This window comes from Suncus etruscus, chromosome 6, assembly GCF_024139225.1.
Source record: "Suncus etruscus isolate mSunEtr1 chromosome 6, mSunEtr1.pri.cur, whole genome shotgun sequence".
NCBI lineage: Eukaryota > Metazoa > Chordata > Mammalia > Eulipotyphla > Soricidae > Suncus > Suncus etruscus.
Genome location: NC_064853.1, coordinates 75,285,835 through 75,312,463, shown reverse-complemented (window position 1 = coordinate 75,312,463; position 26,629 = coordinate 75,285,835). Strand labels below are relative to the sequence as shown.

Here is a 26,629-nt window from a genome sequence, read left to right as displayed (position 1 = left end):
GAAAGATGTATGTGATGCTTTTTGTAAGGATGCAACCAATAGAAGGATTTTATTTTCTAGGATTAATATAGTATATTAATAGCCAGAGACATACATTTAGGATAAAGATTTTAAATGTTAGACATTCACCTTCACTCCCTCTTTTCTTTCTTTCACCACCTAACAATTAAGTAAGATTAAGTAAACATTCAAATGAAAGAGTTGAAGTGGGAAATACCTAACACAGAGTTTAGACAGGATCCTGGGGGGCATGTCTAGCTTATATGGAAGAAAACTGAAGAGGCTTGACAACTAAATGCAGTGTGTGATCTTACATTGCTAGGAAAGGTTTTATTGGAGAATTGTCAAAACTTAAATGTGGTATGTGGCTTAGACAGTAAGAATGACATTAAGAATCATCTGATCTTGATGGCTTTGTTATGATTATGGGGAAGATTGTCATTGTGCAAAATATATACTAAAGTATTTCAGGGTAGGTAGAAGTTCTTAAGTATACAATCTACTCAATAGGTGCAGAAGGCAGGAAAGCATGGTTTCCTGTATTCTCATTACTTCCTGTTGTTTAAGTCTTTTTTCAAAAAATATTTTTATCATTAAAATATTTTCAGATATATATTAAAAGATCAAATATCAATGTTATCAATATTAGTGTTTTATAATAATCTTACAAAGGTTACATTTTACTTCTTCAGAGATCTTCCTATTTAATGTCATTTCCCCAAATTTTGCTGACCCATAACTTAAATTTATTGCAGACAGCAGTTATTAATTATGTTTCCAATGAATCTATGTAAAATATGGTATCAGCTCACTAGGTTGAAACCTTCATACCATTATTTTCTAGCTGTGGATTCTTAAAGAAATTATTTAAATCCCTGTGTCTCATATTCTCCACCTCTGAAATATGGATAATAATATTTCTAACATATTTCTAGCATATTGAGTTGTTATAAGAATTAAACTTGGTGGAGCCAGAGTGTTAGTACAGTAGCTGGGGAGATGTCTTGCAAATGGTCAGCTGCGGGCTCAATCCCTGGTATCCCATGTGGCTCCTTGATCTCGCCAGATTTGATTCCTGAGTTTAGAGTCTGGAGGAGCCCTTGTGGCAAAAACAAACACAAGGAATTAAATTTAGTGATCCAGGAAAATCTTAGATACTGAATAAAGCATAGTTTATATTCTATAAATGTTAACCGTTAATAAGTACCATATTTTCCGGCGTATAAGACGACTTTTGAAGCAAAAAATAAAAGTCAACCGAAAATCAGGGGTCGTCTTATATGCCGAGTATATCCCGAAAACTGTTTCAATATGCCGCTAAACAAAAATTGTCTGAATATTGCCACAAAACGAATTTTCCAACTCGATCTTGCACCAATCACTGCAAGGCTGCTCTGACCGCCTCTCTAACTCAGCCAATCCAAGCAGGCTTTTGATGCATACAAATTAAACAATGTTCTGGACCCGAATCTACACTGTCAAAAGCCTGCTCAGATTGGCCAGAGTCAGAGAGGTAGTCTATTACATTATAACCTTTGAATTTTTGTTTGTTGTGATTGGCTCACTGTGGTACATACAGTTGCAGCACAGGAACGTTCTGTCTAATACAGCGAATATAGGCCTAAACCTTATACGCCCAGTCATCTTATACACCGGAAAATACAGTAGTTTATCTTGTAGCCATCTCATCTAGCTTTATCAATCAAAAAAGCATCTTTAATGACAGTTCATATGTTTTAGAACAGTTTATCCTTACATAAGCTAAATTTCTTTTTCAAGTGTGTATCTTTAGATAGTTTTGGAATATGTAGAATGAAAATTTACACGAGCAGCACAATACTAAACTAAAAAGTGAATCTCTTAGAAGTCAAAGTATGCAAACTTCTAATACTGAGTCCTTCTGGCCTGAGAAAAGTAATCTGTATCAGCCATTACCATGATAATATAAACAATGCTTCCTAACAGAAGCACTTATGTTCATATTCACAAGTTTGCAAGTTGGTTGTGGTTCAGTTGGACAAGCTGGGCAGTCTTGTTTAAAGCTGTGAATTGTCTGGACTTGGTTCCAGACAGGGACCTGGGCTGGCATCTGCTTCATCTTTCATTTTCTCAAGTCTGTGCCTCCAGGCATACTTTTTCATAGGAAATGTTATAAGCACAATAGCACAAGCTCAATGAGGCAGGCACTTTTAAGCCCTTTGTTTCTTATATCTTGTCCACTAAAGTTTCATTAGTCAAATCAAGTTACATCATTGTCTAGTCCAAAATCAATGAAGTGGGAAGTCTTTCCTGCCACAATAAAAGTGATACATATAATCTATTACAGGGTACTAAAATGTTGGGACCAATCATCTATCCTGCAAAGTATTGTTATGATCTGTCCTTGTCCAGAATTTGTGGGAACCTTAAAAGAACCAAATAACAATATTCCAACAAGTTCTATCTTTAGTAACTAGTTTGCTCTTTTTCTTCTATACACTGTCCCATACAAATATGAGGTTATAGCTGATATATTATTGGAATATAATAATTTCACTCAGAATTGAGATTTTTTTTTGACCTTATATAACTCTTCCACATAGATTTAGCATGGACAGAAGTATTGTTAGCCTTGCCTTTCCATTTATACAAATTTAGTTTTTAGTACTTCAGTTCATTTTCATCTCTGAAATATCTTCTGTACATTATATGCTCAAAATATTTGGGATAAAACAGTAAGGGACAGGATATTAATCTTGGAGAAATAAAAATACTGCAACCACTAGAATTCTCACAGGTTACTATACATTTTTTGGCATGGGAAATGATAATATTAGGTGAAGTATACATACTGGATAAATTTATTATAAGTACTCTTATTATCTGTATTATCTAAAGTGTTTTTAAAAGTATAGTTAATATACAAAGGTAATTTAACTTCAGTGTGACATCTTGTAAGCTAACAAAGTAGCCTGTCACTTCGCTTTATTGCCTCACATTTATTGTAAGCCTTTTAAATCCCTTCTAAAAACCACAAGTTTACATTCTTCACTCTACTTAACTTTTCAATGTTTATGTGCTTCCTGCAAAGATGGCTAGACAGACAAGGCTGATAAAAGGAACCCTTGTTCTTATCAAATACTTAGGGGTAACTATGTCATGGGATTTTCCCCCCACCGTTAGAAATTCACTGTTATAGTAGAGAAATCACCCAGTCAAGGAATTTAAAATGGATGGAAAGTTATAAGGAAGCCAAACTGTCCTTCTAAAAGAGCGGAATGAATGAATTCTAATCTAATTGAGAAGAATGAATTAAGAAGTGGGTTTTCAAAGCAAGCCTTCTGCGCTGCTGCCCCCTACTGGACGTGAAGGAAGGCGCACTTTCTTGCAAAAATGGATGAGAACATCATTTTTGCAGAAAAGCTAAACTTTTTATTTTGAGAGGTGTGGAGGTTACTCTGATGGCACATTCCACGATTTTCAAAATTGTTACCCCATAGCAAACATTTTTTTCTAGGGGCTTTACTGCCACAAGAAGAACAATGTATAGTCAAGACACAAAGTAGAAAATATGAAAGCAGTCCTTTGGAAAGCCACATCCAGAGTGGAATGGGCCTAAATACAGATTAATGTTTAAAATTATATACATTTTATACACACACACAGAGACAGACACACACAGACACACACAGACACACACACACACACACACACACACACACACACGAGCAAAAACTTCAGTAAACAACCTGACTGATTTTCATGATTATAAAGTTGGATTTGAGGCCAGATCCTGGATTTCCTTTCTTAAGTAATAAAGACTGCTGGAACGGATCCCTCACCTGTCTGTGACTTAAACACTGTTTACCCTTTGCCTCTTATCTTTCTTCTGAAGAAAGCTGGTTATTTGGGACTCTGTGGGAGAGTAACAACCAGACGAATGCTAAAGGGACCCTGTCACCTACTGTAGAATCTGCATTCAGAGATCTGTGAGGGCAGCAGGGTAGAAGCTAATAAAGTTGGCAGACTTCTCCTGCTTGAATATAAGCCATTTGTGGCAAATAAAGGAGAAAATACTAACCCATGGTTTTTGGTTTGAGTTTTTTTTTTGTTATTATTGTTGTTTTATGGGTTGTTTGTCTGTTTTTTGACATACACCCTGGAATAACTTGGCCTTGTTAAAGAAACAAGAATAGCAATGATGGTTGATTATTTTTCTACTGAGCAATCAAAAATAAAAAGTCACCAACTTCGAGGATGAGAATGAAGAAAATGTCAGATAATCATGTAGTAGTTGGAAATATGCTATTTAGAGCATTGGCATTAGATGGGCATTGAATTACTTCTGGACCTTCCTTAAAAGTAATACAAGGGTTTGAGTCATAGTGCAGTGGGGAGTACTTGCACACAATGACCCAAATTCAATCGCTGTTATCCTATAAGGTCCCTTGAACTCTGCCAGGAATAATTTCTGAATGCTGAGCCAGGAGTAACCCCTGGCACTTCCAGTTGTGACGTTCACCTCAAAAGAGGAACCAAATGAAAGTTATGCTATCCTCCCATGAGGAAAGGGAATGCTAAGCATATGTATTTGGTGTTCATTCTGAGCATTCCTGACCCGCTTAAGTGTCTCTTCTTCCAGTGTTACTTTTTCTTTATTTTTAGAAAATGTATTTTTGTTATTCAGATCACATCTAAATGTTTTCACATCTGAAACTCTTCGCTCAAAGAGTTTCTGAAAAAAAAAATCTGGAGGATTTTTTTTCAGAGCTGCTATGTATTAAAATATCTTCTTGTTGCTTCTAAGGTTCTTGTTTTCTTTTCTGCTTTCTGGGTATCCCATCTTTTTCTCTAAGGCTGCAGTTGGTGGGTCAGAGCACTCCTGCAGAACAAGGTTAAGTGGTCTGAGCTTGGTTGGGTGAGGAATTTTCCAAAAGACACGCCAGGCAATTCTTCTGCTGCTGATAGCAGTGGTTGGGGTCATCACTTGGTGAATTCACTTGGCAGCTGGGCTGAGTTGGACGATGCAAAATAGGCTCCACTTTCATGTCTAGTCCCTTGTTCTTCCTCACAAGGTCCTCTTCCTGCATGTCTCTCTCTATGTGGTAGGCTAGTCTGAATGTCTTTTCAGCATGGACACTGGCTTTCTAGAGGGGGAAGAAAAGGCAGTTCATCTTCTAAAGCCTTAGCTTGAAGGTCCCAGCACTTCCATGTTTCTTTGCTCTCAGAAAAATCACTGAGTTTGTCCAATTTCAAGGAAAGGCTAGATAAACTCCACTTGAAAAGAAATGAAGGCTCTGTGGCCATCTTTATCTTATAGTAATGGATGTTGGTGGCTTCTAGTTTTGTTTTCTGTACTATAACTACAAGTTTTATTTTTGTTTCTGTATTCTTTAATATAAATTTATCATCTTCAAAATTTTCCCAAACAAAAGTAATTGGAAGTTCCCTATTAATGAATTCTACAATTATGCCTTTATTTTCCTCTAAATAGCATGTTTTTCATACACATAAGCCTATGTATACACGTTATATTTTTAAGACAAAAGAAAATATAAACTATATCCAATAATCTTCATTATACCTGCCCAGATTTTTTTGTTTTGTTGTCTTTTTGTTTGGCAGGGGCACACTGGTTGGCAATCAAGGGTTACTTCTGGCTCTGTGCTCAGAAATTACTCCTGGAAAGCTCGGGGACCATATAGAATGCACAGTAAAATATAATAGACTGCCCTTTAATAGTTAATAACAAAATAGCCTTTAAATATATTAAAATAAAAATAAAGGGAATAAAACATAACTAATCGATTTTTTTTACAATATATGACTTAAATCATGGGGAGAAAGAATATTGTATTAAAAATCTGTGGCATCTGTTGGGAAATGTGGACAGGAGAGATGTTACTTGGACTGCTGAGTGAATATTGTTTACTGCAGTTCAGCATTTCAGTTGCATACCAGGTGAGAAAGGGCAAGAATAAATGCACCTATTTATCTAGCTAATTTTTCCGTTTCATACCTCTGATTAATCTCGTGCCTTTCTTAGAGGGGAGTCATGCTACATTGATCACAATTAATTTCCGTGCTGTGTTTTCACCATAAAGAGATATTTCATAAATTGACTCAATTTTTTTTATTCCTTTGTGGTTTTCTTGAAAGATGAAAATGATCCAGAAGAAAAACATAGTACTGAAGAAATGGAAGGACAAAGCCAAGACGCAGGTGGGCTGAGGTTTCTTTTGAAGAGTCTCCTAAGCTTCTTCCACAGAGGTGAAAAGTAGCTTTACTCAGTACTGTTTTCTGAAAATCTTTATATCCTTTTACCAGAATAATTTCAATCCTCATTTGTATCTCCCACAGGAAGTCCACACTTCCACTAATTATAAGTGACAATGCTTCCAACAAAAAGGATGCATTCTCCTGGCTCATTTTCCAATTCAATTTTTCTTCATGTCATAATAATTTGCTTTGGAAGGCTTTGCAAGGGGTTGGTCAAGATATGCAATGCCAAATAAAGCTTCAAGCAGATCAAAATGAACAGATTTATTTGTAGGGGAAAGTGAAATGAGAAAATGTTTAAAAGAATCTAAGAACTGACTTTCTTTCCCAGTAAATGGAGTATGCCTCAGTTTGCATTAGATTTTGAACTTTCATGCTTCTGGTGCTTGGCATATTGTAGGAGATGGTAGGGCAAACTGTACTGCTTCACAAAGAGACCTACTTCTATGAGAGATATAAAAGTTTTCTGATCTCTCATTAATAAATAGCAGATGTGACAATTGACTATTTTAAAAGTATTTACTGTCGATTCTAAACTGAACATTTGCAAATAAAATAACACAATAACCAAAAGAGATGGTCATCAACTTTGACTTATCTCTTCCTAATTTATTTATACTTAGGCATACTTTCCTTTAGGCTCTTATCAACATAGCCACCAGATTCTAAATACTCATCTACCTTTAGTTTCTGTGTTATTCTACTAGTTCCAATGCATCAAACAGTGGGGCATTTTTTTTTTAAATAATGGGCACTATCTATGTGCCAGGCATATCCAAGGCCAGCTGCTGACTGAGCTTTCTTAAATGAGCCATGTCATATGGTAAGGTTTTCATGGAAAACTTTCTATGTTAACATTGGAACTTTTGCAATAGACATGAAAATGTTTAAGATTAAACTGAAGATGAAATTGAAGAAGAGGAAAACTTTGAAACAAAACATCAAGAATGTAGCATATCTGCTACTAGGATCAACTGGCTCTCTTGACTTGAAATGTCGTCCTTATAATAAAACTAATTTTTAATGAAAAAAACTGAGGTTCAACCCATCCACCCCCAGATTCATTTTGTTGTTGTTTTGTTTGGAGACCACACACATCAGTGCTTTGGGTTTACTTGTGGCTCTACACTCAGAGATTATCCCTGATGAGGCCATCCAGGGTGCTGGGAATGGAACCTGAGTCAACCATGTGCAACATAAGATCCCGACCAGTTGTATTTTCACTTTGACCCCCCCCAAAAAAAACTTTCCAGCTTTAACCCAGAAATAATTACTCTCCAAAGATCTCTTATGTGAAAAACTGTACTGTTTTTACTATTCAAACTGTTTTTCTCTATATATTTTCCTAAATGTGTACACATATACTTGTGTGTATACACATGTTCACATACATAGATATGTTTTATTTATCCATCTTTTTCCTGCTAATATTAAATCTTATTGGATTTGAGATCATCCTGCCTGCTAGCAGAGAAGTCAAAGAGGACTGGAATTAAGTCTCTTCTTTCTTTTTCTTTTTCTTTTTCTTTTTCTTTTGGGGACACATCCAGCAGTATTCAAGGGTTACTCAAGTCTATGTACTCAAAAATTACTCCTTGCAGGCTCAGGGGACAATATGGAATGTTGGGGTAAAATCAGCTACCTGCCTTTGCTAAGCTATTGCTCAAACCCAGCAAGTCCTCTTCTTAACTTCTTGGATCTATAGCATTAGCATCACTCTTTGGATACCTTTCTTGATAATGAGGAATCCTAACAAAATAGCTGAAGGCTTCTTCTGCAATTCCTAGTAAGCCTGCTGATTGATGTGGAACCAGATGGAACTACCATTTGTTAATGTAATATATACTGTTATTTCAGATCAACCCTAATACAAGTATAGAAAAGTGCAAGATACAATTTTATTTAGTAAAGTCTCATTATCTGGCTATTATTCTTTCCCCAGCACCCCTAAATGCTCTTTCAACTCAAAGTAACTTCCAACTTCGATTTTGAGTGTCCAACTCTATGGGCCTCCATATCACAAAGAAGGCACATTTTCAAATCATCATGATACATCAGCTTTGACTGTTGTCATAATGAAATAAAATATGTAAATAGTTCTCAGTTTTTAACAAATACATATCAAGGGTTCAATAAATATTACTCTGGCTTTGAATACAGCATCCCTACTTTTTTAAACTTATATGTATTATAGTGAAGAAAATCAAAAATGACAACTAATTGTAAGTTTATTACAAGTTATTATTATAAGAGTATTACAAGCCTTACAGAGGAATAGATGATATTTAATAAATTCTAATGTAGTAACATTTTATTGACTAAATTTGGTGAAAATTCTCTGAGAAAGTGATAGTTCAAAAATTAAATAGTGGGGCCAGAACGGTGGCAGTAGAGGTAAGGCATCTGCCCCTCAAGCTCAAGCCTAGGATGAACTGCGATTCTATTCCCAGGCGTCTCATATGGTTCCCCCAATTCAGGAACAATTTCTGAACATATAGCCATGAGTATCCCCTGAGCATCAATGAGTGTGGCCCAAAAACAAAAACAAACAAACAAACAAAAAATTAAATAGTACAGTGGGCCAGGCACTTGCCTTGCATGAGGTCAAACTGGTCAATCTTAGGCAGCTTATATAGTCCTCTAAGTACCACCAGAAGTGATTTCTGAGTGAAGAGCCATGAGTATGATCCCAAATTCCCACCCCAAACAAATAAGAAATGAATGATGAAATGGTAGAAATAGGCAAACCAGATTTTGCAAATAATTAAAGATCAAATTAGTATGTTGGAAAGAGAATAGCAAGTGTTGGATAGAGGAAAAATGATAAGATAAGAGATCATTGTTGCTGGAGCAACAGCCGGTAGAACATTTTTTTTTGCATGTGGCCAACTTGGGTTTGATCCCTGGTATCTTATATGATTCCCAGAACCAGCCAGGAGTAAGCCCTGAGCGCAGAGAAACAAGTAAGTTCTCATCACTATCAGGTATGGCCCCAAAATCAACAGCAACAACAACAAAAAAAGAAAGATCAGAGAAAAAAATTACATACCTGATGACATAAGATTTTATTTTATTATGACTATAAAGAGAATATGTTATAAGATTTTAAGTAGAGGAGATTAAATAAACATAAACTATGCTTTAATACACTTCCTATTTGTGAATATGGATTAGAAAAACCAGCATTGAGTCGAAGCGATAGCATAGTGGTAGTCCTTTCACGTTACTGACCCCAGAACGGACCTGGGTTCAATCCTCAGTGTCCCCAACCAGGAATGATTTCTGAGCTCCTAGCCAGGAATAATCCCTGAGTGTCATCGGGTGTGGCCCAAAACAAAACAAACAAAAAATGAAACAAAACAAAACAAAAACAAGAAGAGCCAGCATAAGACCATTTGAAGGCTACAGCAAGAAAAAAATGGTGGTATATTTTTAAAAATAGAGACAAAATGGACTAATTTGTGTTATTTTTAAAAATAGAAATGACAAGATATGCTCACAGAGTGAATGTGAAGCATTGGGGTAAAAGGAATTGAAGATAAGTACGAAGATTTTAGCATCACAAACTAAAAACATGATGGTGCTATTTACTAATAATACTGTATATAACTGTATATGACCATAGGCAGTTTTTGTTGAGAAAGTTAATCATTTAGTTTGGGCCTGGTACATCTGAGAGGTCTCAGTCATAGGAAATTAAAAATGCCAGAAACATGGATACAGATTTCTAAAAAGGCATGAAGAGAGATACTAATTTTAAAGCACTGTCATATAAATACTATTGGCAAAAATTGGCTAAAAGGTATGTGACTGACCTTTAAACATATTGTCATTAGTATGAATTTTTAATTTCCTGACCCCTTTTCTGCAATAAATAAGCATATAAATATTCACATACATATATGTATATACTATTAACAAGAACAATTCTAAATGGTTTTAACAATTCCTGGGATTTTGGGGGGTAGGGTTGGAGTCAAACTCAGTTTTGCTCAGGAATCATATCTGGCCCTGTGCTCAGGGGAAACTTTTGAAAGGGACTTGTGGACCATATGGGATGCCAAAACTGAGACAATCACATGTGAGGCAAGAGCGAAAGAAAGTACTAAATGTACTTTCTCTTTTCAATAATTCTTCATGTTTACAATGTACTATCTTAATATAAGTTAACTTTCTCTTGTCCTAAAATGAATGGAGTCCCTTTGGTACTGATGATATTGAAAAGAAAAATAATGTTTGAGGACAATTGCTGCTGGGGGTGGGAGAGACAGGAATCTCAATAAACCTCTGTCAGATTTTTTTTGAATTCTCAAAAATGCCTTAGAAATTTTCACCAATGATCAATCTCGTTCCCTTGCACCTCCACACTAACATTATTAGACACACTCCCCAATTTAGCAGGTTTATTTCCCATAGTAGAAGCATTCTGCTAAGAAAAGGCCAAACTCTAAGACATACCAATCAAAGCTCTTTGTAGATATGTATTAGAATACACTTTCTTTCACAATTCATTACTGAGAAAAATAACAAACTATTGTCCTGGAGAAGGGAAGAAGCAAAATACCAAGAATAACGGTACTGACAAAGAGTGTTCTAAAAAGTAGTTTGTAGTTCATTGGATTCTGACTTAACTGAAGGCTTTTGTTCTTTCATTAGAAAGATGAGGCAAAACCACTGCCTCCTTGAAAGACCATGTAAGGTAGAGCATGATGCTCACTCTTCTTCCTACCTGGAATGAGTGGAGGCACAGTAGACAGGGAACACAGCTTGACAAATAGTAATTCTAATGCAGTGTTTCTCTTTCTGCTTTGTAGATGGTGTTAATGCAGCTACTGTGCTCAACCCTGAAACAGAAGAGGCAGTTGAAGTCTGTAAAGATGAAGGTAGGAGTTCACCTAATAATCCAGAAGTTGAAAATGCTTACCACATGGTCATTTGGGTTGATTTTCTATGGAAAACAAATAAACAAATGCTGTGATTTCTGTAGATATTACTCTTTAAGCTTTCTATTTATTTTCAACATAGTCAAATATCTCACCCACTCAATTTTGATTTATATGGGTCCTTTTCAGAATTTATATATCCATTTGCAGTTGCTGCTTTCAAAAGTAAACCATTTACATAAGAGAACATTCACAGAAATTATCTTTAAGGAAGAGGAGAAAGATGTTTATTTGCAAAACCAGAATTAGGCAATTTTTGCTATTTACAGCTATTTAGGAGTAAGTTCAAAAGAGTAGCACTTGGGAACCACCTACCAGAGAGTTCCAATTTCTAGATATAATAAATGTTTGAAGCACATTCTTAGAAATAAATGACCCAAATATTTCCACTATAAAAATTTATCTTCAGTTCTAGGAGAAAATTTAAGAGTAAAGTCATACGGAAAAAAAATGAGGATTTTAGGACTTTAAAAAAGTCTTTAAATATAAGCTATCTAAAATAGAAGTGCCACAAATAGGGTACAGCTGGTAGACACTTGCCTTGCATTAAAAAATAAAATAAAAAGAAAGAAAATAAAAAAGTCCCTTTTTTTTCTCTGCCTTGATGAACTTTTCCCATTCAAAGAGGCAATATTTTTTTATCTACCATTGGGAACTACCAAAAAACTTCAGGATACAATAGACTACTGTTGATTGCATTTGTAGAAATGGCTATCTGGTCAACCATGTGATTTTTCTGGAGAATTTTAGATATACCTATCTTCATAAATTGAACTCACATTTTTAGTATCAAATGAGAAGAAAATAGGTCCATATTTGGTACTGATATTTATTAAACTTGTATCTAGAAAATCAGAGTGGTCAAACAATTTTATTCTTTGTCATTTTGTAAATGTGCTTTTCTAAATGAGGTCTCCCATATTATGATGGTGTTTGGGAATTCTAGGGTCAATTGGGAGAGGTTTAAGTTCTGGCTTTTGCCACTAAAAATTACATAAACTTCAAAAAGTTATTCAAGTGATTAATAAAGGATTAATAAGAAATGAATCCCTTGATACTTTAGAATTTTCTTTGTAAATGGAGATAATTGTATTTATCTCACTAGAAACAATAGAAACAAGAAAATAAAACAAAACAAAAAAAAACACTTGCTCAAATTTTCATCTGGAACACAAATATTGGGCTCCTAGATCTTAGAGCCCAATATTTATATTTATTTATATTTATTATATTTATTTATATGCATTTATATTGATATAAAGGAAGGGCTTATAAGGACTGAGGTAGGGAGTAAGATAGCTCAAAAGAATAGTATGCATGCTTAGCATTCCTGAGGCCTGCTTTGATTCTTTGCACATTATGGTCCCCTGAGCACCAACAAAGGAATGAGTCTCAAGCACTGAGCCAGGAAGATTCTTTGAGCACCATCAGATGTGCCCACCCTCAAAAAATTTCTCTCCAATTATATGTAATTTGACATCAGTTGCCAGGGAGGGAATCTTGGCCTTAGACAAGTGACTGAGTAAGAAAGACATGAGATAATCCTGTAAGACTGAGGAGAACAGGGTGTATGAAGCTAAAAGATAGGTTCTTCATTCTTTTTTTTTTTTTTTGGTTTTTGGGCCACGCCCATTTGATGCTCAGGGGTTACTCCTGGCTATGCGCTCAGAAATCGCTCCTGGCTTGGGGGGACCATATGGGACGCCAGGGGATCGAACCTCGGTCCGTCCTATGCTAGTGCTTGCAAGGCAGACACCTTACCTCTAGCGCCACCTTCCTGGCCCCAGGTTCTTCATTCTTAGCAAATTTGGATCTTACCAAAATATTACACACCACACTATTAACTTTTGTGGTACACTAATTACTTAATATCACTTTTTGCTGGCTTGTTTTCGGGGCCACATCTGTCTATACTCAGGGCTTAATCAATGGCTCTGTGCTTGGGATACTCCTGGTAGGACTCAGGGACCATAAGTGGTACCAGGATGTGCCTTGGACTAACTGCATTCTATAAGCAAGCACCCTACCTACTAGATTGTCTTTCCAAACTATTGCCAGTTTTTGTTTGTTATTGAACCATACCTGGCAGTGATCAGAAATTACTCCAGATGATACTCTTGGCTGGCAGAGTTTGGGGACCATATGCAGTGAAAGTAATTGAACTCAGATCAGTCAGGTAGCTGCATGCAAGGCAAAAGCCCCACAGTTTCTCTGAACACATATTTACACATCTTTTTTATCACACTCAAAAGTCATTGTCTGTTTTTTCTACTCTAGAGAATCTCAAAAATATCTCCTTAACACCTCTCTCTCACCCTACATCATTCTCTCCCCATATTTCCAAACTTCTTTCAAGAAAGCTTATTTTGCTTAAAAAATGATACTATCTTGTTATCTATAGCATTTATATGTTGAATGTTATATTATCCAACATATCTTAATTGAAAACCATTTGGAACATCTAAGAATGTAACTAACCAATTATGTCATAATAATTTAAAAATGTTACTGATGTCCAAAACAAAGTTCTAATGAGAAATCCTTAGTAATCTTTTTTTAAAGGCATTTTTAATTTATTTTTTTCACAAATCTTACACAGTGATATTTAAGGTACACAGTGACAATAAATGAGGGCCTTTTCACCACCAGTGTTGTCCTCCCTTCATCCCTGTTCCCAAGTGTATATCCCATATCTCCCTCCTTTATCCCCCAGAATGCTAGTTTAACTAAAAGCATATATGCAGTTCCAGATATTTTTACTAGTGGTTTCTTAAAGGTTTAGAGTCAAAGGAGCACTGTAAAAACAATGTTAGAGTGGCAATTATCGTTTGCATGGGCCCACCAAAGTATGGGGGTCATGGAAAGGAAAAACTTTGGCCTAAGTACAAGGAGACCCTACCCCTGAAGTTTCCTGACATAAGACCATTTCTAGGCTCCAGGCAAACTAGTTTGTCCAATCCTGGTCATTGTCTGTAGTTCCCATACAGTTATATGTTTCACAGTCTCTGTTGTTGGTATCATGTTTCTCTGCTGAAGATCCTGGAATCTGTATGTCCTACATTAAAGTCAGGATGGTGCGGGGCGTCTAATTTTAACTCACAATTGAAGGGTAATGCAGAAAACCTTGTCCAGTATGCAGGTCGTTGTTGTTGTTTAAATCTTCTCAATGTTAAGGGAAGACTCTTTTGAGTAAATCGATGTCAGAGCAGCAGCAGGGTCTTCCCTGGTAGAGGATTACTTCCAGGTATTGTCATAGACAACTTTGGATGTTTCTTAGATAGCTTCCCTGGTTCAGAGGTGACTGGAAAATGTCCAAACCTCTGAGGCCTGTGCCAGGTCATCATATCAATGTTCAGGGTGTAAGGTTAGGAACCCACAGCAGGCCACCCGAGGTGGCACACAGGCCAGGCCTAGAGTCCAGGGGAAAACTAGGGAAGCTGCTGGAGACCTGCCAAGCCTCGAAGCAACCCCCAAGCTAGGGAAAATGCCTCCGGTATAGGGTGTCTCCTAACCCCATACCTGGGAAGAGCAGGCTCCAGGATCAAAATGCCAGAAGCCAGCTATCTGCTCGGCCCCTCCCTGTGCTCCTCCTCCCTAGAGTAGGGAGGGGGGGAGCCTGGAGACCCCTAATAGGGTCCCCCAGGAACCCACAGCAGGCCACCCAAGGTGGCACTCAGGCCAGGCCTAGAGTCCAGGGGGAACTAGGGAACGGCTGGAGACCTGCCAAGCCTCGCAGCAACCCCCAAGCTAGGGAAAATGCCTTCGGTATAGAGTGTCCCCTAACCCCATACCTGGGAAGAGCAGTCCTCCTTAAAGTGAAAAATAAGCCCAACCAAATCAGAGAAAACATTGAATTCCACCCATTTAGTTTGTGTTAATAATTTTAAAGTGTCATGAAATCAAATGACAAATTAGGAAATAAGAGAGATAGTCTAATTTAAGTGCTCTAAGCTGAGATATTTCCTGTTGAGTTGTTTGGTATGGAGCTATCACACCTTCATCTAAGCACACTGTGATGTTTCTTGATGCTTTTAGGATATCACACCATTAATTGCTCATGCCACAATCACTTTCTTGTAATACTTTTAGGATGTTTTAACATACAACTTTTAATAGTGAAAAATCCATCAAGTTGTCACTTATCAAAAATGCAATTATCTAATAAGAGTAAAAATTTTGCCAGAGAAAAATATTGCATTAATTTGAAATATTCATACCTACTAACCTCTTTATCTAGAAAAATAAAAAATATTATGAAATCCATATTAACATTTTATGTAGTTTTAGTTTAAAAAGCAAACAATATGGGATATAATTTGAGAGTTTTATTATTGTTATTGTTTGTTTTGATTTTTTTAGTCTAAAGCAGCATTGACAAAGGACTGTTGTTTTTAACTGATTATCAGTTCCAAGCTTAGACCCAGTGTTGAATGCTTACAGACCTGCCATTTTAACTGATAGGTATATAACTTAGAATGAAAAGAAATTAATTTGCCACTGAGATCCTGCAAAACTGAGGACAAGTTGAAGTTAAAAGGCAATCATATTTGCCAAAGATTCATTTCAAACATTCATCATTATTAGCTTTCATGCAGAAATATATCTCCCTAGTAACATCTGGGCTATTTACAAGCTACAATTTATAAGAATGCTTCTAAAAGTGCTTATTATACTTTCCAGTTTAAGTAGAAAAACATTTATGTTGACCAAGGTTCTGAAAGAGTCCTTGATCCCTCTCTCTCCTCTCTTGAATTTGTTCAAAACTTTAATCCTGACATAACATCATCTTGGTTTGGGGAATTCCCCAATATAAGGTCTGACTTTTTCTTTTTGTCTTTTCAATATAGTTAGTCCTAAAGAATGTGAGACTTGATTTCTAGTTTTGCTTGCTGATTGTCTGAGCTGATGTTTTTTTATGACTTTGGTTTCCAAAGGAACCAAAACTATTCTTTTCTATAGTGGCAGCATTGTAAACAAGCAAACAGTGAGGTGTATTTTTGTTTTTGTTGTTTTTCTTTGTTTGCTTTACTAATGGAACAGAGGTCAGTGCAATAGTACAGCAGGTAGAGTATTTGCCTTGCATGTGGCTGACCTGGATTCAATCCTTGGCACCCCATCTAGTTCCCTGAACATTTCTAGGAATAATTCCTGAGTAGAGAAGTAGAGCAGAGCCAGGCATAACCAGGATCATCAAATGGTATGACCCCAGCACCAAAAACAAATTAAAATAACTAGGTTGTTATCAAAAGTGTGAAAGGAAAGGGCAGGAGAGATAGCATAGTGGTATTGCAAGCAACTGATCCAGGTCAGATGGTGGTTCAAATCCCTGCATCCCATATGGTTCCCCAGCATGCCAGGAGTGATTTCTGAGTGCAGGGCCAGGAGTAACCCCTGAGCGCTGCCAGGTGTGACCCAAAAGCCAAAAAAAAATAAAAAAGTTGAAAGGAAGTATCTTCTGGATTACCTCCTATGGCAATAAGTCTGTTCAAATGTTCTTAATTTCCTTACCACTGAGTATCAAGAGTGAATATGCACTTCCCACCTATCTAACATAAGTGTTCATAGCAGAACAAGTTGCAAGCATAAAGAGTTCCAAATAGGGCGAACGCCGGCCTCCCTGCGGCTGGGGTTCCCTTGCCCCCGGGAAGGTAAGGAAGTCCCTCCCGCCCGCCCCGACCGAGCGAACGCCGGCCTCCCGGCGGCTGGGGTTCCCTTGCCCTGGGAAGGTAAGGAAGTCCCTCCTGCCCGCCCCGACCGCGCGAACGCCGGCCTCCCTGCGGCTGGGGTTCCCTTGCCCTGGGAAGGTAAGGAAGTCCCTCCAGCCCGCCCTGACAGTGCGAACGCCTGCCTTCCTCCGGCTGGGGTTCCCTTGCCCTGGGAAAGTAAGGAAGTCCCTCCCACCCGCCCCGATCGCGCGACCGGCTGCCAGCCTCCTGCTGGGGTTCCCTTGCCCTGGGAAAGTAAGGAAGTGCCTTCCGCCCACCCCGACCCTGCGACCGGCTGCCTTCCTCCTGCTGGGGCTGCCTTGCCCCCGGGAAGGTAAGGAAGTCCCTCCCGCCTTCCCCGACCGTGCGAACGACTCCCTTCCTCCTGCGGGGGTTCCCTTGCCCCAGGGAAGGTAAGAAAATCCCACCCACCCGCCCCGACCGTGGGACCGGCTGTCTGCCTCCTGCTGGGGTTCCCTTGCTCCCGGGAGGGTAAGGAAGTCTCTCCCGCCCGCCCCGACCGTGCGACCGGCTGCCTTCCTCCTGCTGGGGGTCCTTTGCCCACAGGAAGGTAGGGAAGTTCTGCTCACCCACGCGGACAGCGTGAACGTGCCCGCCCCCCGTCGGGTATTTCCTGCCTCCCAGAAATAGCTGACAACAATAGGGCAAAGCAACGAATCAGGCCACAAAAAGAGCACAAGAGGAGCCAAACCGGGGCAAGCCCACCCAACAGTACCACTAGATCCACCCTCAGGGAGGGGACCCATTCCCACACCACAGGGGATCAAAACAGACTGAAATTGGAAGAAACAGCTCTCCAAAGCACACCAATAAACACAAGGAAATATGGGTAAATCAAAGAGAACCCTAAGATCTGAAGATACGGAGACAAACCCTAACAAATTTCCAAGTCCGCCAAAACGCACAGATTTGTGGGAAAGTGACCTAAAAGCAGCAATGAGGAAGGAAACACAAGAACTAATAAAAGAAATGAGAGAAACTTTAGCTACTGAGTATAAGATATCTATGGAGGAACGAATCACCCAAATTAAAGAAGAAATGTTAAAGAGTATGAGAGAGTTCATTCAAAAAGAAGTGAAGGAATTAACAGACAAAGTAACAAGCCTTACTAGCAGAAACACAGAGTTGGAGAAACACATCGAAGAACTCGAAGGAAAACTGCAAACAAAAAATGACCAAGAAACCAACAAAGAAATAAAAGGCAAAACACTGGAAGGAAAAGTCCAGTACCTAATGAACAAGGACAAAAGAAACAATCTAAGAATCGTGGGTATACCAGAAGGGGAGGAAATAGGGAAAGGGGAAGAACAAGTAGTCAGAGAGATAATAGCAGAGAACTTCCCCACCCTTTGGAATGAAACTTCAGGGCAATTCCTGGAAATCAAGAGAGTTCCTAGTAAGATAGATCCTAATAAACCTACACCAAGACATATAGTAATCCAAATGGCAAAAAACAAAGAGAAAGAGGAACTTCTTAAGGCAATAAGAGAGAAAAAAAACCTCAAGTACAAAGGTAGGGACATAAGAATCAAACCAGATCTCCCAATCGAAATAATTCAAGCAAGGAGACAGTGGAATGACATATTTAAACGACTGAATGAAAGAAACTTCCAACCTAGAGTCCAATACCCGGCAAAATTATCATTCATATGGGAGAACAGACTGAAAACATTTTCAAACAAGACAGAACTAGAGCTATTTGTACAAACAAAGCCGATCCTAAACGACCTACTCAGAGATGAACTACACAATCCAAACCCCCGATTGTAACAAAAGCCACCCTACACAACACAACTGCACAACAGTCCTCTCTCTCAATAATCTCCCTAAATGTTAATGGACTAAACTCTCCAATTAAAAGACACATAGTAGAGAACTGGATTAGGAAAAATAAACCGGACTTCTGTTGCCTACAAGAAACACACCTACAGCTACAGGACAAGCATAGGCTTAGAATCAAAGGATGGAAAGTAATTATTCAGGCCAATGGAAAACAAAAAAGAGCAGGGACAGCCATTCTTATATCAGACCAAATTACATTCAACCTCAAGAAAGTGGTCAGAGATAAAGAGGGTCACTACATACTGATCAGGGGAACATTAGATCAAGAAACACTAACCCTGGTCAATATCTATGCACCCAATGTAGAGTCAACAAAATATGTGAGGCAACTGCTCGTAAACCTGGAGAAACACATGAAGGGAAATGTGATAGTAGTAGGGGACCTCAATACTCCACTATCACCACTGGACAGATCCACCAAACAGAAAAATAGCAAAGAAATAAGAGCTCTAAATGAAAAATTAGAAGATTTGGGGCTAATAGACTTATATAGAGCCCTCCATCCCCAGAAAGCAGAATACACATTCTTCTCGAGCCCACATGGAACCTTCTCCAGAATAGACCATGTCTTGGGATACAAAACCAACCTATATAAGACCACAAAGGTAAGGATCATTAGAAGTACCCTTTCAGATCACTATGCAACAGAACTCAAAATCGATGTCAAGAAGAAAAAATGGAGAAAAACCAATACCTGGAGATTAAACAACATGCTGCTCAACAACAGCTGGATCAAAGAACAACTCAAGGAAGAAATAAAAAGATTCCTTGAGACAAATGACAATGAAGAGACAACATGTCAAAATTTATGGGACACAGCAAAAGCAGTAATTAGGGGGAAACTCATAGCGATACAGGCCTATGTCAAGAAACAAGAAAATAACAAAACCAACAGTTTAAAAGATCACCTCAAAGAATTGGAACAACAGCAACAGAGAAATCCAACCACAACCAGAAGGCAAGAAATAATAAAAACCAGAGCAGAAATAAACAACATAGAAACTAAAAAAACAATACAAAAAATCAATGAAACCAGGAGTTGGTTTTTCGAAAAAATAAACAAGATAGACAAACCACTGGCAAAACTCACCAAAAAGAAGAGGGAAAACACCCAAATCAGTAGGATCACAAATGAAAGGGGAGAGATTACAACAGAACCTCAAGAAATACAACATATCATAAGATCATATTATGAACAACTATACTCAGCTAAGATAGAGAACCCAGAAGAAATTGACAGATTCTTGGACAAACACCCTCTTCCAAGACTGGAAAAGGAAGAACTAGAAAGCCTAAACAGACCAATCACCTCAGAGGAAATTGAAGATGTAATTAAAAAACTCCCTAAGAACAAAAGCCCAGGCCCAGATGGATTTATAGGTGAATTCTACCAAACATTCCGGGAAGATTTACTACCACTTTTCCATAGGCTCTTCCAAGCCATAGAAAAAACAGGAATCCTCCCTAACTCCTTCTATGAGGCAAATATCACACTCATTCCCAAAGATGGCAAAGATACCACCAAGAAAGAAAACTACAGACCAATCTCACTAATGAACATAGATGCAAAGATACTCAACAAAATATTAGCAAACCGAATCCAGCACTTCATCAAAAAGATCATACATCATGACCAAGTGGGATTTATACCAGGAATGCAAGGTTGGTTCAACATACGCAAAGCAATCAACATTATACATCACATCAACAACAAGAAAAACAAAAACCACATGATCATATCAATCGATGCAGAGAAGGCATTTGACAAGATCCAACACCCTTTCATGTTAACGACACTCAGCAAAATAGGGTTAGAAGGAACCTTCCTCAAGATAGTCACAGCTATCTATGAAAAGCCTACAGCCAACATTATACTTAATGGCGAGAAACTAGAAGCATTTCCATTAAGGTCAGGAACTAGACAAGGCTGTCCACTCTCTCCACTCTTATTCAATATAACCCTAGAAGTCCTAGCAATAGCAATCCGACAAGAGAAGGGAATCAAAGGAATCCAAATTGGGAAAGAGGAACACAAGCTATCTCTATTTGCAGATGATATGATGATATACATCGAAAATCCTAAAGAGTCCACAGTAAAACTCCTAGAAACAATTAACCAATACAGCAAAGTGGCTGGATACAAAGTCAATACACAAAAGACAGTAGCATTTCTATATACAAACAACGAAATCGAGGAGAGAGAGATTAAAAACACAATACCATTTAAAATAGTATCAAAAAATATCAGGTACCTAGGAATCAACCTTACAAGGGAAGTGAAAGACCTATACCAGGGAAACTTCAAAATGCTTCAGAAAGAAATTGAAGACGATCTAAAGAATTGGAAAAACATCCCATGCTCATGGATAGGTAGAATTAACATAGTCAAAATGACTATCCTACCCAAACTACTATATAGATTTAATGCAATCCCTATCCAAATCCAGACACCATTCTTTAAAGAAATAGAACAATCAATCATAAAATTTATCTGGAACCACAAAAGACCCAGGATAGCCAAAAACATACTGAAAAACAAAAAGCTGGGAGGCATCTCCTTACCTAACTTGAAACTATACTATAAAGCCATAGTAGTCAAAACAGCATGGTACTGGAACAGAGACAGGACTTCAGACCAGTGGGTCAGAACAGAATTCCCAGACATAAACCCCAAGATATACAGCCAACTAATATTTGATAAAAGAGGTAAGAACCTGAAATGGAACAAAGGAAGTCTATTCAACAAATGGTGTTGGTACAACTGGAAAACCACATGTACGAAAGTGAAGATTGACCCATACCTCACCCCTTATACAAAAGTTAACTCAAAATGGATCAAAGACCTTGAAATCAGACCTGAATCTATAAAGTTTATCGAGAATAAAATAGGTAGAACACTCGAAGACCTATACATCAAAAAGGTCTTTGAGAATGGAGCACCAATGGCAAGAACATTAACATCAAATATAAACAAATGGGACTACATTAAACTTAAAAGCTTCTGCATGGCAAAAGAAACCCTACTTAATGCAAGAAGACAGTTAACAGAATGGGAAAAAATCTTTTCACTCGACATATCAGATAAAGGGCTGATATCTAGAACATACAAAGCACTCAGAAAGCTGAGCCCCCCAAAACCAAATAAAGCCATAAAAAAATGGGGAGATGAAATGAATAGACACTTCTCTGAGGAAGACAGAAGGATGGCCAACAAACACATGAAAACATGCTCACCTTCACTCATCATCAGGGAGATCCAAATCAAGACAACAATGAGATACCACCTTACACCAGTGAGGATGGCTCACATCAAAAATAATGGAAACAACCTTTGTTGGCGGGGATGCGGTATGAAAGGAACTCTCATCCACTGCTGGTGGGAATGCCCCCTAGTCCAACACCTATGGAGGAAAGTCTGGAGAGTGCTCAAAGAACTCAGAATTGAGCTGCCATTTGACCCAGCAATTGCTCTCCTAGGCATATATCCACAAGATGGAAGGACATTCATTCCAAAATACATATGCACCCCACTATTTATTGCAGCACTCAGTATAATAGCCAAATCTTGGAACCAACCTAGATGTCCAACAACGGATGAATGGATCATCAAGATGTGGTACATATACACAATGGAATATTACATGGCAGTTAGAAATGATACAATCACAGACTTTGCAGCAACATGGATGGACCTAGATCATGTTATGTTAAACGAAGTAAGTCAGAAGACAAAAGAAAAACACAGAATGGTAGCACTATTCTGAAACACCTAGAACATATATTTTACACACAACTAATACCTAACAATCATACAACAGGGTTTAACAGGGTAGAAACTCTGAACACTGTAATAGTCAACATATACGTGGGAGCAGTGTCCAAAATACATGAAAAAGGAACAACGCAAACTCTTGACGGCTCATTATACCACAAAGAAAACAGCAACAACACAGAAACAGCAACATAGAGAGAACAGGTACGTAATCAGACCCCCACAACAAAAGCTCACAATAATCCCTTAGAGATCATAAACAGGAACACAAGTATAGAACACCACAGGAAATCACGGACTGCAATGGCAATATACCATAACACTATGTTTTAATTCCTTTACCTTGCTACATTTTAAATAACCTCTCAGCTTTTCTGTCCACAGGCACCCTTAGATACAAAGGGCGGACAAACTAAGATGGCAACTCGGGATACCACACGAGATACCATACCTTGTTTGCAAGACGAGATGGCCACGAGAAAACTCTTTAACATAGACTTTATTTCTAGGTTAAACCTTCTTTTAGGAATTGAAGCACGGGACCAGTCAGACCACCAAAGCAGTACGTGTGACGACGTACAGACCTAAACTACAGGCTCTAGTCATCGAACACATTCAACCAAACCAGCATTCCCTTGCTACTCTCTCCTTTCTTCTCGCTACTTTTTTCTTTTTTTTCTTTTTTTTCTCTTCTATTCTTCTCTTTACTTTTTCCCCTTTCTCTTCTCCCTTTCTACGGTATTTTCTCTTTTCTCTTCCTTCATACCCCTCCCTTATACCTTCCCCTTCCCCCCCCCCCCGGAAATCCAACTATCCCATCACCCCTCAATCCCATCCAGATCTCCCACCATATTAAAACTCTCCACCCTCAGTCCCTAATCTCTTAGGCATCAAGATCGACCTCCTACCCAACGAACCAGTACCCAGCAACCAGGCGAGGGGACACCCAGCCAATCCCACACCTCATCTCCTGCAAGAAAAGACAGCCAACTTCCCTGAAGACTCATGCTACGAGGCCCTCCCTACCATCTCCCCCTAACGTGGACTGTTTCCTGAAACCGGACTTAGGTCCAATAGTATCCCCAATGCAAGAACTCTTCCAAGAATTCCCTGCCGCAAATTTTTACCAATATGAAGAAGGTCAGGGGGAGTGATTGGAAGATGCCTGGGAACCCACACACCACAAGAAAAATCCAAAAGACAACGGGAAAAACTGTACTTTCAACATAGGCATAAGACCTGTAATACACCACCTCTTTACATGTTCTCCTCCAAATGTAAAGTAGTCTCTTGCACCACTTTGGTCCTTTAAAAATTTCGCTAACTCATTTTATCTCTCTCTCTTTTTTTTTTTTTTTTTTTTTTTTTAAATGTTTGCCCTACATATATATTTGTGGGCACATACACTTTTATTTCTTTTTATTTTATATTTTTTTTTAATCGTTTTTGGGTATGCGACCTATTTTTGTTACCCACTCTGTCCAATCCAAATACACCGACAGTATAATGGAGCACCACTTCCCTCTGCAAAGGCACACTAAATAAAGGGGAAATCTTACATATAAAAAAAAAAAAGAGAGCTTATCTACTAAAGATAGGAACTCATAGTTGTTTACAATACAGGGTTATCTCCTACCTTGAAAATATGTCATGTGGAATCAACTTAGACCTCAGGTGATTAGACACCACTCAACCAACCTTGAACCCTGGATCCCAGACATAGAAACGGCACAGCTCTTCACAACAGCTGCAAGAAACAAACTCCATCTGGGACAGCATTAGTACTGCAGGGTCAACAACAAGGGCCAGCCTAAACACGATATCCCGACAATGAGGAAAATGTGAACAACTTGACCTCAGAGCAGTTTAGCCTACCTCACCAGCCAACGACAAGACAAAACCAGAAGACGTGGCACCCTTTGGTAGGTCCAAAAGCCAAGATTGCGTTTTACAGATGACTGGATACGAGAACCACGACCAGACTGTATACATCTTGGGACCAATAAAAAAGCCCTAGTCTAGGGTTTGAACTAAGACCTGCACAATAAGCATGATCCTCAGTCCCAAAGGTCCGACAGAGACAATTGTAATGGAAAGGGGCTTCTGGAAGCACAAAGAAAGACGCTATCCTAGATGCCATCCTAGGTTCAGGGCAAAGACTAAGATCACCAACCACAGAAGACGGATTAAAATGGCACTGAGGTAACAGAACCTCTAGATTCACAAAGACTGACTTCACCATAAGTCCCATCTCAGGATCTGTACGGATACTGAGACCTCTAAACACAGAGCTCTGATTGCATCACCCTGGACAGAGCAGAAGTCTTCCACACACCAAAAAATAAATAAATAAATAAAAAAAACCCACCACCGGGAGAGTAATGATCCTGAGCAAAGACTAGAGTTGATCCCATGACAGTATACTCCAAGGACGGAGAAACCCCATATCGCATAGGGCAAGTGAATTCCTTTTCGAATGACCCCAATATTTACTGTGCCAGGGCAGAAGGGAAAAAAAAAAAGAAAAAAAACACAAAACCTTGGACATTTATATATATATGTATATGTATATGTATATATATTACCTTCATTTATTATTGTTATTATTATTTTTATTTACCTAGCTATTTTGGTCGATTTCTCTGTTTGGTTGTGATTATTGAAATCGTTGTCCCCAGATATCCTTATTTATTTATTTATTTATTTACTTTTCTTCTTTTCTCTCTTCCTTTTCTTTCGAGAGGGGCTACGCCAGGTTTCTTATTTCAAGACCACGGCGTGTTTTTTTTTGTTTGTTTTTTGTTGTTTTTGGTTTTTGTTTGTTTTGTTTTATTTTGTTTATCTGTCTTTAGTGGTGCTTATCGATATAGCTGGAGTCCTCACTGGATATTTGACACTTTTTTTGGTACTGGTGGAGTGTTTCACATTCTTTCTCTCACTCATTTCCCAAATCGATGATGAGAACCTCTAGAAGGATTCTGCCCATCTCCGGGGTATTAGACTTTTACCCCCAGTTTATATATTTTCACCTTTTCAGGCAAAACCACGCAACTTGAACTAGCTAGCCCTGCCCCCACTTAGAGGGGGAAATCAGGGAGGCATCAAGACCAAACTGATGCAAGACTACTAAGTAGTAGGTTAGATACAGAGGGGACCACATATTCTAGACGCCCTGGGGGAGAGGGAAGAGGAAAAGGGAGGTAGGACAAAAACGGAGGGGTAGGGAGGACAATTTAGGGATGGGAATCCCCCCTGATTTTATGTAAATATATACCTAAAATATTATTGTCAACAATATGTAAGCCACTATGATAAAAAAAAAAATTAAATTAAAAAAAAAAAAAAAACAAGCTTTAAAAAAAAAAAAAAAAAAAAAAAAAAAAGAGTTCCAAATAGATTAAAAATCTGAATAATGAGCTATCTCATGAAACTAAAAATGTATGTTCTCAACTCTCAGGTGGGCAAAAGGTGACTTATGAAGCTGTCATATAAAGGAAAGAATGTTGATGTATAATTAATTCACCTGGAATGGGTAGCCAGAGAGCATTCATACCAAGAAGGTTGCAACCAAAACTTAATTATATAAAGTACATGATAAAGTAGATTGCACAAAATATTTTAATAGTGATAGAAATTTTCAATTATTTATAAAAGAAGAACATGCACTTATTTTTATTAATAATTTTATTTTGACCAAAGTGATTACGAATTATTCATAGTAGTATTTTAGGTACATAGTGACATTGAATCAGGAATTCCCACCACCAATGTTGTCCTCCCTCCACCCCTGTTCCCAACGTAGTTCTTGCTCTTCTTGTATGATCAATTCTCTGGTAGTTTACATTTTTATATCCTTAAAATAAAACCCAGAAGTACAAATGCTAATGCTAATAAGTTTAGCAAATATGAATACAATAAGCTTAAGGGAACAAATAGCAAAGTAATAAAATTTGCTTTAAAATATCATTTATGCTGGGGCCAGAGCGATAGATAGCACTGTGGTAGTGAAAATATTTGCTTTGAATGCAGCTGACCCAGGTTCAATCCCCAATCCTGTGTGGTTCCCTAATCCTTCCAGGAGTAATTTC

The 26,629-nt window shown here is 38.1% G+C and overlaps 1 protein-coding gene across 1 annotated transcript in view; it reads left to right on the top strand.

The window, feature by feature from the left end:
- Nucleotides 1-26,629, top strand: part of MACROD2 (mono-ADP ribosylhydrolase 2) — a 2,173,194-nt gene that overhangs the window by 1,994,165 nt on the left and 152,400 nt on the right. The window contains exons 12-13 of the mRNA XM_049774344.1: nucleotides 6,139-6,201; nucleotides 11,073-11,141. Of these exons, the coding sequence (XP_049630301.1) occupies nucleotides 6,139-6,201; nucleotides 11,073-11,141 (132 nt within the window). The remainder of the gene's footprint in view (nucleotides 1-6,138; nucleotides 6,202-11,072; nucleotides 11,142-26,629) is intronic.